The sequence below is a fragment of the Ctenopharyngodon idella genome, chromosome 15 (genome assembly GCF_019924925.1).
Source record: "Ctenopharyngodon idella isolate HZGC_01 chromosome 15, HZGC01, whole genome shotgun sequence".
Taxonomy (NCBI): Eukaryota; Metazoa; Chordata; class Actinopteri; order Cypriniformes; family Xenocyprididae; genus Ctenopharyngodon; species Ctenopharyngodon idella.
In genome coordinates, this window is record NC_067234.1 from 27,182,137 (window position 1) to 27,200,820 (window position 18,684).

The 18,684-nt window shown below is 37.3% G+C and overlaps 2 protein-coding genes across 8 annotated transcripts in view; one reads left to right on the forward strand and one right to left on the reverse strand.

Annotated features, from left to right (window-relative positions):
* The window catches only part of cbl (Cbl proto-oncogene, E3 ubiquitin protein ligase), a 34,417-nt gene extending 31,127 nt beyond the window's left edge, over window positions 1-3,290 (forward strand). Inside the window, exons 16-17 of one of the 6 annotated variants that reach the window (XR_007925012.1) lie at window positions 16-535; window positions 801-3,290. Coding sequence is in view for 4 of the 6 variants with exons in the window: in XM_051861116.1 (XP_051717076.1) it covers window positions 16-287 (272 nt within the window). In the remaining 2 variants the exon portion in view is untranslated. Of the gene's footprint in view, window positions 1-15 lie in introns of all 6 variants that reach the window. The other 5 variants (XR_007925013.1, XM_051861116.1, XM_051861118.1 and 2 more) reach the window with 5 other exon arrangements.
* Window positions 3,291-5,641: 2,351 nt separating this feature from the next.
* Window positions 5,642-18,684, reverse strand: part of mcamb (melanoma cell adhesion molecule b) — a 39,018-nt gene continuing 25,975 nt past the window's right edge. The window contains exons 7-16 of one of the 2 annotated variants that reach the window (XM_051861122.1): window positions 18,387-18,514; window positions 17,335-17,470; window positions 17,117-17,229; window positions 14,582-14,723; window positions 14,186-14,313; window positions 13,839-13,995; window positions 12,244-12,285; window positions 10,223-10,261; window positions 9,323-9,449; window positions 5,642-7,138 (exon numbers count right to left, since the gene is read on the reverse strand). In XM_051861122.1, coding sequence (XP_051717082.1) covers window positions 7,024-7,138; window positions 9,323-9,449; window positions 10,223-10,261; window positions 12,244-12,285; window positions 13,839-13,995; window positions 14,186-14,313; window positions 14,582-14,723; window positions 17,117-17,229; window positions 17,335-17,470; window positions 18,387-18,514 — 1,127 coding nt within the window. In that variant the 3' untranslated portion in view covers window positions 5,642-7,023. The remainder of the gene's footprint in view (window positions 7,139-9,322; window positions 9,450-10,222; window positions 10,262-12,243; window positions 12,286-13,838; window positions 13,996-14,185; window positions 14,314-14,581; window positions 14,724-17,116; window positions 17,230-17,334; window positions 17,471-18,386; window positions 18,515-18,684) is intronic. The other variant, XM_051861123.1, reaches the window with a different exon arrangement.

Below are 18,684 nucleotides of genomic sequence, written 5' to 3' on the forward strand. Positions count from 1 at the left end.
CTAAATTGTCTTCAGCAGTCCTGGACCCCTCTGAAGCCCCCGAGCGGCCTCCTAAGCCTCTTCCCCGTCGCATCAACTCCGATCGCAGGCCCAGCCCGGTTCCCCCCGGAGCGAGTCCAGGGCCCAGCCAGCAGATCAGCAGCGAGATTGAGCACCTCTTGAGCCAGGGCTACTCCCATCAGGACATCCAAAAAGCCCTTATGATTGCACAGAACAATATCGAGATGGCCAAGAACATCCTGAGGGAGTTTGTGTCCATCCCTTCTACTGCACATATCTTAACATAGCGAAACTTCTCTGAGCGACCAGTCTCGGCCCGGCCACACTCATCTCGCATTCATCTCTGACTCCAGAAGAGAGGAGCGTGTACTTGCGCTCTAGCTCTAGTGACGACGAGAGCCCCTTTCTCTGTAACACTTCTCGGATTCTCGGAAGATCGAGGGGTTCTTTGCGACCGCTTCTTCAGCCTGAAGGCAACACATGTCCCCTGAGGCTTAACAAGGACAAAAAAAAAAAAAAAAAAAGACAAAAACATGTATGTGTTTATATATGATTTAATATATAAATCAGAATATTGAGTATAGTTAATATATACACATGTATGTTGGAGAGGGTCAGGGTTTGCTGCAGAGATCAGGGTGCGTGAAGTATTAGGCCTCAGAGTTCGGATAGCTAAAGGGAGTTCAGTTAAACAGCGGACTGCAGCCGAGCATTTTCTTTTGTGAAAAAATGGCCTTTACTTGTGTTGCTTCGGTACATTTTGTTTTCGAGTGTGTAATTTTCATTTTCCGTCTGTCTAGTAGCATGCCGTACGTGTCGTCCCCACAGCGCAGCTGCCCGTTTCAGAGATACCGGTCAGCCCAAAGCAACCCGTTCTCCGCCTTACCTTGACCTCCAGGGTACTGTGTGAACAAATTCTTTTTTTTTTTTTTTTTTTTAAAGTGCGTGGTGGCGGCTGGCATCGGAAATGGGCTCTCCGTCAGCCTTGATACATCTGTGTAGCATTACTGTAACTGTACTGTACCATGAATTTCACTTCTCAAATGTTTAAGGACAGCCAGTCCTTCAGATTCCCAGTAGGAACATGCTGATGAAGGGTACACGCGTCTGATGTCAGGGGACATGTAACCTGTTTGCTCTAATCTGAATGTGTCATTAATATGGTGGTCTCCGACAGACTTTTGTGAAGTAGTGTGTTTACTAAAGATAGTGTTTTCTAACAGATTAAGGGGCGACAGGTTGGACACACAGTGAATCCGCTTAGTCATAAAAAATAAAAATAAAAAAAGAAGTATTTGCTTAAAGGTCCAAAGCCTGGCCAAGTTTCTGTATTCGGTGGGGACTAAAATCACTCTTGGGGAGCTTTGGACTTGTGTATGAAGCTGTTCATCTTAGAAACCATTTCATTTGATCACCTTAATATATTGTCATTATTAATGTTGTTATTATTATTATTATTATTATTATTATTATTATTATTTGATTTGATTTATTGTTATTAATACAGAAGTGCTTTACTGCTGCTATTATTGTTAGTGCTAAACAATTAAGCCTTAAATGTACATTTGTGAATACTGTGTTTAACCCATTTTAAAGTGACAGTATCGGTTCTGTGTAATTTGGTAATGTAGCATACTTGAAATCAGAAGCAACTTGCGCAGGTGTGAGCCCTGCTGGGGTTTTTTTCTTTTTCAGTCTGTGTAAATGTGTGTGTTTGTGCGCGCATGTGTCATCTGTTTTCATCCAGGTACGTTGTGGTTTGCTTGAAATACATGTGTTTATCGAAATGGTGAAATGTGTCACGGGGCTCATCGCAGAAGGCCTTATTTATGTTCTTTTCTTGTCCTACGAGGCTTCGGTGTTTACCCTGTCAGCGATCGGATCGATCTTTCAGTGGCAGCCCTTTTCAAGCCATGATTGCAGTGCCCATAGTCCGCCTGCTGTTAGGGAGAAGGTTCTTCCCAATCTCCCCTTTGTACTCAGGAATATAGAACATTTGAACAGAATCTACATTAGTGACTCCGTACTTTAAACCAGTGCAAGTCTGTCTCGTAATCAGGGTTAAAACAATTCTAGACTACTTTAAAGTCGCTCTCAATGACAACGGCATCATTTGCTCACTCTCATGTTTTTCCAAACCTGTTTTTTTTCCCTCTTTGGCTGGTTTTTGTCCATACAATGAAAGTCAAAGGGGTCTAAAACAAAATTGGTCCCCATTGACTTTTATTTTATGGACAAAAAACATTCTTCGACAGTTTTCACAGGTTTTGAATGACATGAGGCTGAGTAAATGATGCAATTATAATTTTTTGGGTGAATCATCCCTTTCATTTTTCAAGTTATTGCACCAGCACATTTGAATGCACTAGTAATCCGTCAGTGAGTCTGAGTCTCTCATGTGGGACTCGAGGACTCTTGATTGATGTCACCGACATCAAAACTGGCCCAGTTTATTCCCTACTAGCCCCTAGTGTTTTTGAGAGTGTTGCACTGGGATTGCAGGTACTTCCACGTCTCAAACTTGTAGGTACACACACAACCTTGAGAGCTTACGATCAGACGAGCTGTTTATTTTACGTTGTAGGCTGATAACTCTTTGTTTGTAGTTTCTGTTGCCTTGAAGCATATGATGGTTTAATACTGATTTTTTTTTTTTTTTTTTTACTGCACCATATGAAGTCTAGAGATGAGAAGGTGATACACTTTTTTTTTTTTTTTTTTTTTTTTTTCATTTCATTTGACTGTACTACTATTTCTTGATATTGGTGTGTGATGGACGTGTGTGTTTGTGTGTACAATATTTGGCACAGTGTACCAATTTGTGCTATGATACTGTCACTTTAAAAGCAAAAGCGTGTAAAGTTACTTATACATAGAATACGTGGAAATGGCAATGTTTTATTTCATTTTGCATTCCTGTACATGTCAGAATTTTATTTTTGTTTACTGATGTGAATATTACTGTGAGCAGTGCCATATGTTTAGATATGTCTGTAATTTTGTTCTGCTACCCAGAAAAAGGCCTTGTTAAAGTGTAAAGAGTGAATGATATCCCTCATGAATTTTTTGGAAAACATTTCCATTGTCGCTTCTTTGGCTTGGTCAGTGACATCATAGTGAATATCTGTCCGTTTACTAGAATGTCTCGAATCAGACCACAAGAGGGAGCTCTCTCCTCATTTTGCCATAACTTGCCTGAGTATTTCAGGGTTTCTTTCTTTTGTGCTAATTCTCATATCACTTTGGAAGTATGCACAGCGCTATACTGTTAATTAAAACAATAGAACAAATATCATGTTCTCGTGTTTGTTTTTTCAGTGAGGCATGGCGCGGGGGGAGGAGGGGGTCAAATAATTTCACCACTTTTTGTTAATAAAAATTTCACCACTTTGTTCACCACGTGTGTTACTAACTCTTGACCTGAATAACTGGTAGTTTAAGAACTATTTCGGGCATTTCATTTTTTTCCTTCATCTGGCCAGAAGGTTTTCTTGGGAATATTGTTTCAATACTTTTCCCTGTCATCAATTTGACTTTCCATATGGTGGTCTGTATCACTTTAAAAATTTGGCTATTTTTCGTTAATGACATCATTCTCCAGGATGGTCTTTTTTTATTGGGAAAACAGCTGCGTAAACATCAGTATTAATAATGGATGGAAGGGAAAGTTTAAGTACCCAAACTTGACCATTTCCGGATGTCTGGTATGTCCTTATACAAACATGCTTTTTGTTGTCATGTAAGTTACAGAGTTCAAACGCTTCTGCATAACAGGACTGATTCAGACCGTTTAGGCCCCGTTTACACTAGTGCGTTTTCGTTTTAAAACGCACAAGTTTTGTTACGGTTACGCCTGTCGTTTATATTACTCCGGCGTTTTCGAACCTCAAAAACGGAGACTTTTGAAAACGCTGTAGACCCCTTTAGTTTGAAAACGCCGAGGTTGCGTTTCAGTGTAAACCGACTAAAACGGAGACTTTAGAAAACGATGGCGTGGCTGCCCACGTTAGCTCTGCGTATCCTTGACGACCGTGTAAACAATAACATTCAGCAATGTAGTGCAGACGGAGTCGTTTCTGAAACGCTGTAGAAACGCCAGTGTAGACAAAGATCGTTTTCATTTTAAAACGAAAACGCACTAGTGTAAACGGGGCCTAAAAACGCGGTGCTCGAGGTAAAATTCCAACTTTTTTAGGCCCCGTCCACACGAAGCCAGATATTTCCTTATCCGATCTTTTTTTTTTTTTCCTCGTCTCAAGAAATATAATCTGCGTATACGAAACCGCTGAAACCGGCTCAAAACGATGTAGTATACATGCCAGACCAGTATGTGGCGCTGTAATTCTGCCACAGAGAGATACACTTAAAACAGAGAATAAGACTTGGAGCATGCGCATAAACCTTGCGCGCTGTATACAAACTTTAGTAAAGCTTAGAAATAACTTTATTTTGGCTCAGTAGCTTCTGCAGCACGAACACAAGCATCTAGAGTCTGCTATTGTTGTTGCTGTTTTGTGCTGTTAGCAGTGTCTGACCAGGGTCGACACGTGGGGTTATGACATCTTCGTTTCACAAAATAGAGTACCTCAGGGATGACGTTTTTGTAGGCCACCCCGGAAGTTAGCGGCGCACGGGTTCCCTCGATCGAAAGCCTATGCATTTTTCCCATAGACTTTTGGAAAATCGCAAAAAATAAGCTCTGTGTTTAACAAAGGGTTATGACACTTTTGTCTATCAAGATAATCTTTACAAGTGAACACAACATTCATACATTTTGAAGCCCAAATAAAGTCGTCAGATATAAAAAGCTAACAGTAGGCTATAAACGGACTACAGCACACCATGGTCGCGGATCAACGTCACCACCAAGCTTCCTCAAACTTTATTTAAAAAACAACTTTATTTAAAAACATGCTCGCTGATTATGATCTGCACTGTGTATGAATACTTATCCACTTTTCATGAGAAAAGCTGTCCAAATGTCCTGTTTGTCATGATGACGTCTAAAGTCCCCGCCAAAGGAAGTAGTCCCTTTTAGCAATTTGTTAGCAACCGCCGTTTTTAAGACACAATAAAGGTTTAAAAAAAATCACTAGCGGGTTATAACTGGTGTGTTTTATGTCATAGATCAAAACGTGAAAATATTTAGAGGCTTTAACCACAGACCTTATTTCAGGCGATTTAGCAAAAACCCATTCAAAAAACCCATAGGGCGATGGAACCGGAAGTCCTAAAATGCTAACTCGCTTCCAGGTTTTGCCTACAAAAACACATCATCCCGGGCGTCGTTTTCAGATTTATCCACTCTGGGACCCGGTTTCAAAAAATATCGGATTCATCTGGATGAAACGCCTATCCGATAATTTTTTTTTTTGCGTATACACCTAAACGCGTCTCCATGTGGACGGGGCCTTAAATCCGCGACTCAAATTTTTTTTTTCATTCCAATCCACTCACTTTTTTTTTTTTTTTTTTTTTTTATAAACGCAAAAGCTCGTTATGTGTAAATGCCCTGAACTGAATATTTGACATAAAAAGCCATATCTGGTTTTTATCATAGCCTACTTTTAAAGCGAACATTTTGAACTATTGTAGAACAGCTGTTTTTGATTAACGAAAAGAAAAGAAATAGGCCAACCGGTGACAAAATTGAGGCTTGAGTAAACCAGCCCTTTTTAATAGGAATTTAAGGACAATTCAAAAACAAGCATTAACAAAAATACCACTGACAAACAAAAACGGTGTAACATACCAGAGGAAATGAAACACATGAACTTGAAAGTAATAAGGACTGTTGTACAGAGCCTGTGGGTCTGCTTTGGTTACAGTACAGGGTACATACTGCATAGATTAAGATACCTGCCTTGGTACAACTATAAAACCTTCAAAATATGGATTGGGGAAAAAAATGACTAAAAAAAGGTATAAAAATAAAATTTTCTACCGTCCCTCAATGAATGAAGACATGCATTTTAATATTCCTTATACAATTTAAAAATTGGAAAGTTGGTCATGTATTTGTTTTATTATTTACATTCAGTGCAAGATGAAGACAGCAGGTCACTGCAAAGAAAAAAATACAAAATACAGCTGAACTCTACAGGGAACTTCCATTTCTCTCAGGACAGAGGGACATTTTTAGCTCAAACTTTGGCATAAATGTAACTCACTCAGCTCTCACAGTGAACATGAGGAACTTAATTTGATATAGCTAATAAAAATAAAAACTGAAGCATGACATGAACCCAACATTTTGCTTACATATTTGGAAAAAAAGGTCAAACATGTCAGAGACTTTCCCTGACAAATCTATTTGTCCAGAAATTGCCCTCAAGCTTTATCATTGGGCATTTTCAGCGCTGATGCAGATGAACGTTTACAGTAGTGAAGACAGCTCTTAGTGGTTCAGTGCATGGACTATGGTGTGGCAGAGGTGAGAGCAGGTTCAAAACACATTGACAGCACACAGCAAAAATATGACTCTCGGCACTTGTCAAATGCCCCTCAACAATGGGACTTGCATTATCAAAATTATATTTAAGCACAATCTTTCAAATGTTGTTTTAGGCATTTTAAATAGCTAAATATATACAGTATTTCATATATATATATGTACACTTTGTAAATACTGGAGTGGGGTCATTCATGATGATTTTGGTGCTTTTTGGATCGTCTTGCTGTATATTGAATTGGATTATAGCAGGTCTAATACAAAACATGGGCAGAAAAAAAGTTAGAATTAAGTGGAAATTCAAGTAGAGGAGAAAATGTGGACAAGTTGTAAGGTCTTTGAGCACTCAAGTTGGGATTGACCCTGAGACAGAGCGCTGTAGGAACGAGGCCGCAAGCGCCTCTGCATGTCCGTGTAGTTTTCAATCTTTGACTCTAATTGAAAGGAAATATCATCAGGTTTTCGTGGGACGGTGTCAGCCTTACAAATCTTGGGTTTTGTTTAAGATTGGATTTGAGTTCAGTGGGCTGTAAAAGAACTAGTAATGTGAATCTTTGTTCAGAAGTAATGACCTATTCAGTAGGTGACTTTTTGTCTCCGTTGACTCCCTGTAGAAGCACTGCCTCTTCAGATTTACCGCTCTTCATCTCCATCACAATATCATCCTTACTGGCCTTTTCCTTCGTGCTGGAGAAAGAAAAGCAACAGATAAGGCATTAATGTTTTGTGTTTAATGATGTTAGCAAATACTTAAATATACATCTATCCAGACATACATTTAGTGCTGACTAAACATTAGGTACTAGGGCATTAAGGTGACTACTTGCTTTGCTTTATAAGTTTATATTTTCAGCTTAAAAAAAAAAATTATAATAGTGTTAGTTAACAATAACAACACTGATTTTAAAGGTACAGTGTATAATTTTTGCAGCATCGAACAATCAAATGAACCTACAAATTCAAACATATTTCTTCTAAATTACTGTCCCATATTAAAGGATTAGTTCACTTCTGAATGAAAATTTCCTGATAATTTACTCACCTCCATGTCATCCAAGATGTTTGTCTTTCTTTCTTTCTTCAGTCGAAAAGAAATGAAGGTTTTTGAGGAAAACATTCTAGGATTTTTCTGCATATAGTGGACTTCAGTGGGGTTCACTGGGTTGAAGGTCCAAACTGCAGTTTCAGTGCAGCTTCAAAGGGCTCTGCATGATCCCAGACGAGGAATAAGTGTCTTATCTAGTGAAAAGATAAGTCATTTTCTAAAAAAAATAATAATTTGTGTACTTTTTAACCACAAATGCTCGTCTTGCACTGCTCTGCGATGCACCACGCATTACATTGAAAGGTCATGCGTGACGTAGGAGGAAGTAGGGCGAAAAACTTCCAATTTTGTTACGCCAGTGTTGTGGGAACGTCGCTCTCTCTCTCTCTCTCTCTCATTTTTAGATTCCCGTTGGCGGAGGCTGGCACCAATCACCGTCCGCCCGCTGACGTCACTACCAATCCCGTTGCTCCAGTCGGTTTAAAAGACCGCCATATTCCCGTTGTTCGCCCCCCATTGTATGCTGCTTTTAGGCCCTTTACTGTACACGCACTAACTTTGATATTGTCAATTCCTTGTGTTGTTCGTCATTAAGACTTTGTTCTGGTTGTTTTCCCATCTGCCTGTTACTTGTTTTATATGTTACTTACAGTTCTTGTACTGTATTGTTTGTTTTCGTTTCATTTGTAACACCGGGGAAAACGCAAACAGCTAAGTATGTTACGTAACGTACATTGCGCACACGTAGGTATTGGACATTTGTATTAGACACACTAGTTTAGGGGCGAAATCCACCCACTGTACGTTTTGTGTGTCAGTTAGTGTAGTGTAGTCAGGGTGTCACGGACGCTGAAGATCTTTTTTTTTGCCTTTCTTTTTTTGTTAGAGAGATTAGTTAATTCTTTTCACTAGCTAGAACGGGGCTTGTTTTGCTTTTATTTATTTATTTATTTATTTATTTATTTGATTTAGCGACGCCCGCATTCCGTTTTCACTTTGTTGTGTGTTGTGCGTTATTGGATTAATTGTAAATATTTGTTGTGTGTTGGACTAATTGTAAATATTGTAAATAATTCTCTTTATCTTCCATTTATCCTCCCTTTACTTTTCACCTTGGCTTTTGCAACAAGAAACACTTGCATTGCAACATTGGCACGCGTCCTGCTGTTTGTCTCGGGTACGGAGCAACCTGCAATAAATAATGTTATGCCTAAAATACCCCTTTATAACACTCTTAGGTTATAACAAATTTTCTCCTCCAACTTCAAAATCGTCTGATATCGTTGTTTTACCCTTTTTTTTGTGTGTGTAAAGGGCATTTGGCTTAATCTTTGCACGTTCGCTTTGTAGACACTGGATCGGTACTTCCACCTACGTCACACATGACCTTTGTAACGTGATTACGTCATGCGTGCGAATCGTAGAGCTAGTGCAAGACGAGCATTTGTGGTTAAAAAATGTATAACTATTTTATTTTTGAAAATGACTAATCGTTTTGCTAGATAAGACCCTTATTCCTCATCTGGGATCGTGCCACGAATAACTGAAGCCCTTTGAAGCTGCACTGAAACTACAATTTGGACCTTCCACCCAGTGAACCCCACTGAAGTCCACTGTATGGAGAAAAATCCTGGAATGTTTTCATCAAAAACCTTAATGTCTTTTCGCCTGAAGACAGGAACATCTTGGATGACATGGGGGTGAGTAAATTATCAGGAAATTTTCATTCAGAAGTGAACTAATCCTCTAATATGTATAAAATATATTACAAGCAATTTATAAGTAAAATTTAGTATTTTTTTTCCCCCGTAAAGAAAAGCACATACAAATCCTGCTTTCCCGACCGTCCACAGGGCAGCTTTCCTTTCTTGTAGAGGAAGTACAGCACACTGCCCAGTATGGCTATGAGGAGCAGGCAGATAATGATGACCGCTATGGCTACTCCACTGCCACCTGATGGGGTAAGAGAGGAATGCAGGCTGAAGTTAGTGCCTTAACAGATAAGAGGAAAAGCTCACACCTAAAGTAAAGCCTGAAAGACATACTTTGGGTGAACATTTTCTACACGTCTAACTGAAATATACAAAGCTTTTGCTAAAGCACTTCATTTCCAAAAGGGTTGTCAGTAAAGTGACCTAAATATGCTGAGTAAAAATAAAAATAAAACAGTAGTGATGATGTGTGAGTTGTTGTTTGAGCGATAATACGAGCAAAGCATTCTGGAAACATTCATTCATTCTAGAAGGGCAAAGGTAGGTGCCACCATACCTAAAACACTTCATTGGTCATTGCTGATTATTTAGACATGTTTGGTTAAAGTGAAGATTAGCATAATAAATGATTTTACTAACACTTTAGTTTAGGGTCCAATTCTCACTATTAACTAGTTGCTTATTAGCATGCATATTTACTAGGATATTGGCTGTTTATTAGTACTTATAAAGCACATATTAATGCCTTATTCTGCATGACCATATTCTAATCCTACCCAATACCTAAACTTAACAACTACCTTATTAACTATTAAGCAGTAATTAAGAGTTTATTAAGGCAAAAGTTGTAGTTAATAGTTAGTTAATAGTGAGAATTGGACCCTAATCTAAAGTGTGACCATGATTTCTTTTGCACAGCCTATGGAAGGGTGTTTGTGTGAGCGAGGCTGGTGGTGAGCGGTTAGGCTGGTGTTGGTCTCGTGCCTGGACACATGACAAAGCTGCAGTACAAACCTTTCTGTGGCAGTTTTGGTGTAACAGTAAATCCTGTTGCTGAGATGCAAAGGGATTGAGTTACCACATGGTCACAAAGCAGTATATTAATATATTAATACATAATTTTTTCTACAATTAGACCATGAGGACTGCTGTCCTGGACCCTTAGATGAAGTTACTGGTATAACTAATATATATATATATATATATATATATACACATACACATATCTGTATATACTGTATATAAAATAAAGTATAGATAATTTAAGTAAGGGATAATCCACGGCTAGCCATGCATTAAAGGATTTTAATGCACGACGTAGAGGCGTAATGCCTCTACGTCGTGCATTAAAATCCTTTAATGCATGGCTAGCCGTGGATTATCATGTTTATACCTTGGTTATTTGCCAAGTTAAAGCTGTAACTGATGTTTACAGTGTAATTTTTTAACAGACGGGTAAAAATGACAGTTATTTTCTTAAGTTATGGCTCGTTAGTTCTAGCACTCCGTCCGCTTTAAATAAAGTAGAGCCATCGGATTGCTTTTATTTTAATGAATTATCACATTTATTTAAATTCATTATTAAAAGAGAGACAGAGAACTGAAAGAGAACGATCAGAGAGAGAGAAAGATGTATTTTGTAATGTGACGGTTAATATCTGCTCTGAGACACATCAAACTTGCAACACTGTATTCGCGTCCAGCGGTAGACTGAACAGAGGCATAAAGCTCCCGCAATGTCTCATTTAAAAGAGAAGCAGAGTAGGTCTCGACATCACAATTGTTCTGTCTTTGGTGCAAAAAGTCACTGAAAGTGTTAACTGCCCATTTAGTTGTCTTTTTCGTATTGACCTCATCTTTGTCGTCATCCAATGTAGCTCTGCCGGTGTTAATTCTTTGTGCCGCTTTTTGACATGCAACGTCTTCTCCAAGTCTTCTATTTCATCTTGTGCCTGGGCCCATTTCTCAAAATTGCCATATTCAGCGTACAAATTAAACGATATACAAAAATCATTCATTTAGCCTACCTAAATAAACATTTTCATATATGTCTCTTACTCTGTTTGCAAGTGTAACTGTGTTACTATGGTTACCAATGTGTATACTGGCGGATTAATTTCGATCTGTAATCAAACTGACTGGAACTACCTGTGCATTAAACGGTTTTACTGCACACCTTCCAGCCAATCAGAATCGAGTATTTGAACAGACCAAGGTATAATTTAATTTTAAAGTAATATATATATATATATATATATATATATATATATATATAATTTTCCAAATATTTCTTTTAATTTCTTTATGATTTATTACAATTACAAATAAAAGTCAAATAATCTATAATACTGGGTAGAAAATTAAATTTTACAGATAATATTTTAATTACATTTTAAAATGGTTCATATTTTAAAGTCAGTTGTTTAATATTGGTCCACATACATTAAAATATACAGCTACTTCTATATTTTGACAGACACATTATTGCTATTAACTTCTTGTATTGCATCTGGTTCGAACATGATGCTGGAAGCGTCTGCTGACACGGAGACGAGCTTATTTTGCTCATATAACTGTGACTACAGGCATAAACGGTATCAGAGATAAGGACTCTGAAGACCGCCATAATAAGGAACACAAATGTCAGCTGATATCCCAAAGTGAGAGTGGCTGCATTTGCCCTGATGCCAAACACTCTGGTCCCATGAGGTCACAGGCAGTCGGCCAGGCCTGATGTGAAGCCTGCCTTTGTCCTAATGAGAGTCCAGAGACCACATGAGAGCATTTTCACCATCAACCGCCTTCTTCTGTTACAGTAAAACTGCTCTGTGTTCAAACACACACTGCGGAATAAATACCGTACAATGCGACATTAGCTGCCCTCTCGGATGACTGTTTATACGGTACGGATACTGCTTTTTCTGTCATCAATTCTCAAGTGCGTATGTGTTCTGTTACAGTCTAAATACGGTGATTTGCTGGAAAAACAGTCACTCACTGCATTCATGGAAGTAGAAAAAGCTTCCGAAACATACCTTGAGTGCTGGTGGCTTGGGTTGTTGTTGTCACACGTGCAACTATAAAAGAAAATGGTATGAATAAGGTTGTATTTGTTAGCATAATTTAACTCTTAACCTAAAATGTATGATACTTTTACAGATTTATTAGTCCTGATTTATGTTCATTTATATACTAATATTAATACGTTTGGTAACACTTTATTTTAGGGTCTTTTAACTAGTTGATTATTAGCATGCATATTAATAGAATATTGGCTATTTATTAAGCACATATTAATGCCTTATTCTCCATGACCTTATTCTACATTCTTAATCCTACTCAATACCTAAACTTAACAACTAACTTACTAAATATTAATAAGCAGTAAATTAGGAGTTTATTGAGGGAAAAGTCATAGTTAATAGTTTATATGTGTTTCCTATACTAAAGTGTTACCATACATTTTATATACCAATACTTTCTTAACATTAAAAGTAATATGAATTAACAATTTTAATAGCATATTAAAATTAAAATATAAATGATATAATAATCAAGAGCAAAAAACTTCATAATTCAGGTTGTATATGTTAACATTAGTTAATGCAATAGCTAACATGAACAATGCTAATTGTTAATGGTAATTTCTACATATACTATTGTTCAAAAGTTTGGGGTCAGTACTTTTAAAAAAAAAAAAAGAAATTAATACTTTTATTCAGCGAGGACACAAATTGTTCAAAAGTGACAGTAAAGACATTGATGATGTTACAAAAGATTTCAAATAAATGCTGTTCTTTTGAACATCAAAGAATCCTCTGAAGAAAATGTATCAGTTTTCACAAAAATATTCAGCAGCACAACTGTTTTTATCATTGATAATGATAAGAAATGTTTCAAATCAGCATACAGTGCTCAGCGTAAATGAGTACACCCCCTTTGAAAAGTAACATTTTAAACTATCTCAATGAACACAAAAACAATTTCCAAAATGTTGACAAGACTAAGTTTAAGTTATAACATGAAAGTAAGGTTAATAATATAACTTAGATTACACATTTTTCAGTTTTACTCAAATTAGGCTGATGCAAAAATGAGTACACCCCACAACAAAAACTACTACATCTAGTTCTTTGTACGGCCTCCATGATTTTAAACGTTAATGTTACTTTTCAAAAGGGGTGTACTCATTTACGCTGAGCACTGTATTGAATGATTTCTGAAGGATCATGTGACACTGAAGACTAGAGTAATTATGCTGAATATTCAGCTTTGCCATCACAGGAATAAATTACATTGTAAAATATGTATATTAAAATAGAAAACAGTTATTTTGAATGGGAATATTTTAATGCAGCCTTGGTGGGCATAAGAGATAAGAGACAAATTTTTAAAAAAAAATTACAGACCCTTACTGTAAAGAACTGGAGTAACTATTACTGTTAGAAATATATTTTTAACATTTCAATTCTGTAAAAAAATTGTAATTGTTTGTCCATGATAACGAATGCATGAACTAAAGTTAATGTGTGACAAAGATATGTAAATCTAGTTTTTTCAAATGTGGTAACAGTATTCATAAACAAATACACAGTAGAGAAAATCATATAGTCTGAAAACAAAAACTCACATGCTTTGATGATGTGAGAGGCATCGACTTCCCCAAACTCATTGTAGGCTCTGCAGTTGGCTTTGAGTTCAGACGTGGCCTTCACAGAGATAATGCTGACAACACCAGTGTCCGTATTCTGGTTCTCCACTTTCGCCACAGGGACAGGTATGCTAGTCTATATATATATATATTTTGTCAAGGCAAGGCGATGAAACTGACAGAGTTCCATTAAGCATATTGTAACTCACAAAAGCACAATAAAATTGCAATGAAGCTTACAATGAAACTTAAATTCTGATGAGTTACTAGCAAAAGATGTTTAGGATTGTCACTGATTGGTCAGAATCAGAGTGATGTAAGGATACCCGTTGGTCAAAGAGGCTCCAGCTGATATTGGGGAGTGGGTAACCTTGTGCAGAGCAGGTCAGCATAACAGACCGGTCAGCTTTATTCATCAGACCCACTTCTATCCCCTTTGTGATCTCAGGCTTTCCTAAAGCAAGTTTAGACATTATTAGTCATGAAAGCACACTTTTTTGTTTTTGTTTGTTCTTCTGTAACACTAAAGATGTTTTTATACTGCGCTAAGAAAATGGTTTCTTTCTGAATTTATATGAAAAAAAAATCTTTCTGAATTTATAGACTTTCATTAAGACATTAACTAGTATGTTTATTAATACAAAGTAGATGATTTCAGGTTTTACTCTCCTTGTATGTATATTGGTTCACAAAGAAGGCAAAAAACTGCTGTACTGGCTCACCTTGCACATTGATTTGCACAAACTTCTGTTTTCGTAGCTCAGTCAGGTAACGGACCATCACTTCACACCTGTACATCCCAGAGGTGTTATAGGAGGCATTGTGTAACTCCAAAACATGCCCCTCTACCAGCGTCACGTTATCCTGCATTGAAATACACCATCAAATCGGTCCGTTTACAAACTTAAGCATTTCAAGAGCGCTGTTTATCAAGAAAATGTATTGTATTCATGCTGGATGTTACAGTATTTAGGGGTTCAAGCACGAAGTGCTGAAAACCTATTGTAATTGCTCAGATTTTTATTATTTTATTTCTTCTTCCCTAAAACTGATCGGGCAGCCCAAACCGTAAGGCCGAGAGACTTGAAACTTTGTCAGATGATAGTAGTCTTGCTTGCTACTCAGATACTCGGACTCGTCCAAATCGGCCAATAGGTGGCGCTACAGCGCTAATAACTCCTAGACCGTTTGTCCTAGAATCAAGTGTTTTATATCATTGGAATCCTTCGCTCAAGGCGGACAAAAGTATTTCACGTCTCCGATTTCACTTCTGCCTGGAACAATTTTCCGCTATTTTGAATTTTGTCCAAAACCTACTTTTGCGAACCAGTCCTAGGTTTTTCGCCCGATCGGAACCAAACCAGTGCAGAAATGTTCTCTGGAGTCTGAATATCAATAATTATCAAAAAAAGTTGAAATTTTGTTTCACGGTTGCTAAGGGGCGTAAAAATCTCCGTAATGGGAGGAGCCATTTTTACTAAAATGCCTATAACTCCAGAACGAAATGAGATATTTGCACCAAACTCAGTACACATGTGTATGGGCTCAATCTTTGGTCATGATAAAAAAAATCACGTCGATTGGACTCTAGGTGGCGCTATAACATTAAAAAAAACACGAAAACAGCTGTAACTATGCAACCGTTAGTCTGATTGACTTGAAATTTGGCATGCAGTGTCTTGGTCCAAGGCATGATAGTCTATGAGGACATTGCCGTATCTCAAAAAACATGGCTGCCATCGGCCAATGAAGTTTGAGCACCTATTAGACAAGGTTAACGGAGGCCGATCGGAACGAAACTCGGTAGGCATGCTCGACTCATGGTCTTAGAGGTCTGTAAGAATTTTGAAAGAAATTGGCCACTAGTTGCTGCTAACGAGTTTTACGCCTCTGTAATCACGTGGTGTTTCACAATATGCATATCATTTGATAGATCTCCTCATGCTGAACAACTCTTAGTGTTTAGACTACTGAAACCTTGCTGAATCCAACGATACTAGACTTGTTAGATTTCGGCTTATGGTTTGTGCAATGTTGTGATTCAGTGCTTAAAAAACGTTTGCGAATATCTTCGAAACCGTTAGTCCGATCGAGACGAAACCACCGTAGGAAACACGGAACCTAAGCTGATTAACTAAACATGAAAGCCCAAATGTCAAAATTTTGATAGGAAGTGGCAAAAAAATCCAATCAAAGACGTTCTTGGGTCATATTTTATGCTCTCATATATATGTGTCTGTGACTTCAAAACGAAATAAGATATTTTCACCAAAATTAACACATGTATGGGCACACTCTGAGGACACCCCAAAAAAAGTGGTGTAGATCGGGCAATAGGTGGCGCTATAACTGTCAAAAAACCTTTAAAAACCATATTTTTCCTTACTAAATTGCCTCTATTGGCTGTAAATGGTCTTTTCCATCTATGATCTAAGTGTGTACATGCTTGCTAAATAAAATATAATACCTTTTTATGTGCTTAAAGGCCTTAAATGCTTGAACCCCAGTAAATTCTGCTTGCAGCTTTATTTATATGTTGTAATTTTGATCTTGTGTCTTGAGATCTTTGGAGAACACATAAAAGTGGTCTTGGTTTATATTTGAGTTTTAAAATGCTTCATCCAGGTCTCGGTGTAATGATCTCAGTATTCTACATTTTTATATCTTTGGGGTCAGTACGATTTTTTTTTTTTTTTTTAAGAAATTAATACTTTTATTCAAAGATGCAGTACATTGATCAAAAGTGACAGTAAAGACTTTTACATTGTTACAAAACAATTCTATTTTAGATAAATGCTGTTCTTTTGAACTGTTCTTATTTATTCATTGAAGAATCATGAAAAAAATGTTTCATGGTTTCTTCAAAAATATTAAGGAGCACAACTGTTTTTAACATTGATAAAAGAAATGAGCACCATTTCTTGAGCACCAAATCAGCATATCAGAATGATTTCTAAAGGATCATGTGAACATGTGAAGACTGGAGTAACATCTTTGCCATAAATTACATTTTAAAACAGAAAAGTTATTTTAAATTGCAATAGTGTTTCACAATATTACTATATTTACTGTATTTTTGATCAAATAAATGTTTTAGAGAGTATTAGAGACTTAAAAATAAATAAATAAATAAATAAAAAATCTGACCCCAAATGTTTGAATGGTAATTTATTTCCAGCATCTTAAAGGTGATAACATAAACTACTACAGGTCAGCATGGTGTCATCATTGTTTTTGTTTTTTTCATATTGTTGTACCTTATACCATGTTGTGTTTGTGGGTGAAGAAGACAAAGCATTGCAGGTTAAGGTGAGATCTTTTCCCTGGTCCAGAACTGTCTCCTCTGGTGTCACCACAATATCATCCAGATCTAAGAAAGAAAAAAAAAACTTGTTGGTCACCATGGAGAAAAAAGCCGACATCATCTCAACAACTTCTGCCATAGCACAAGAACTGCTGAGGAACGTGCTCTTACAGTGTACTGTGATATTGATGGAGCCCTCAGCTTCAGTGTATGATATGCTGTCAAGTGACTGGCACTCATACGTCCCGCTGTTTAATCGGTTGACGTTTTGCAGAGTCAGTATTTCATTTTCTGCACTCAAATACTCCTGGAATGGACAAGTGAGAATAATTAAAACTGTAATGTACATGTACTCCAGGGGCCTCATTTATAAAATGTTGCATAGAAACCATCCTACATTTGATCTTTTTATCATTTCTTACGATCATCTTACTCAAATGTTAATACTGTACGTGTGATTCGGAGAATGAACATACGCACAAAAAACATGCGTACGCCTCTCTTCAAGATATTCAAGAAATTTAATCGCAAATTAGAGTATCTTGAAATTGTGCATAGCTGAATGGTTTCAGATCTCCGCCTTGTAAATGCCACCTAATTAATTTCATTCACATAAAAAAGAGCACCAGTCAACAAATCCTTTACTTAAGAATCGCGAACGGCAAGAATTGCTTAGTTTTCTAAATACCTGCAGTACTCCGAATACGACTCTCTGCCACAAGGAAAAGTGTGTAGGTCTGCTTAGAACATGGGCCTTATTTATTTCAATGTTGCGCAGAAATCGTCCTAAAATTGATCTTACGATCATTTCTCAGATGTGCGTACGTGTGATTCACGCTGCAAGAATAGCTTAGATTTCCAAAAACCTGCAGTAATCTGACAGGAAAGGTGCGCACTTTTCCATGTCAAAGACCGTTTTTATAAATATGAGCGTTGGCGTGGATTTAAGCGTACGCACACTCTAAGATCAAATCTGTGTGTACGCACGCTTTATAAATGAGGCCCCAGGATACCTTTGAACGGATATTCTATTAACATCACTGGAAGAATGTTTGTTCATAACTCTGAGAGAGCTTTGCTAGAATGTTAGCTTGTTTTCCCTGTTAGCTGGGATGACAGCTATAAGATAATATAAGTTATGTGGTTCGTAAACATCATAACAACAAGAATTCAGTCAGGCAGACATAATGAACATGTATGATTACAGCTTGATTATATCTTACCCCTTTATGTATGAAAGTAAAAATGGGCTGAGGTTTTCCATTTCCCTCACAATGGATCTCCACAGTGTCGCCTTCTTTTATAAGCCTTTCGGGTGAATTTATGGACAGTGTTAACTTTGTTGTAGGGTCTGAAATGATTAAATGAAATAGTAAAAGACTGTGTAATAGACGTTGCACTTGGTTGATCCAATAGATGGCAGCACAAAGCACTACACCCAAAAATGAAACTTCTGCTATCAATCCACAGGAGAAAGAAAGCCATACAGGTTTGGAATGAAATGAAAAGTGAGTAAATTAT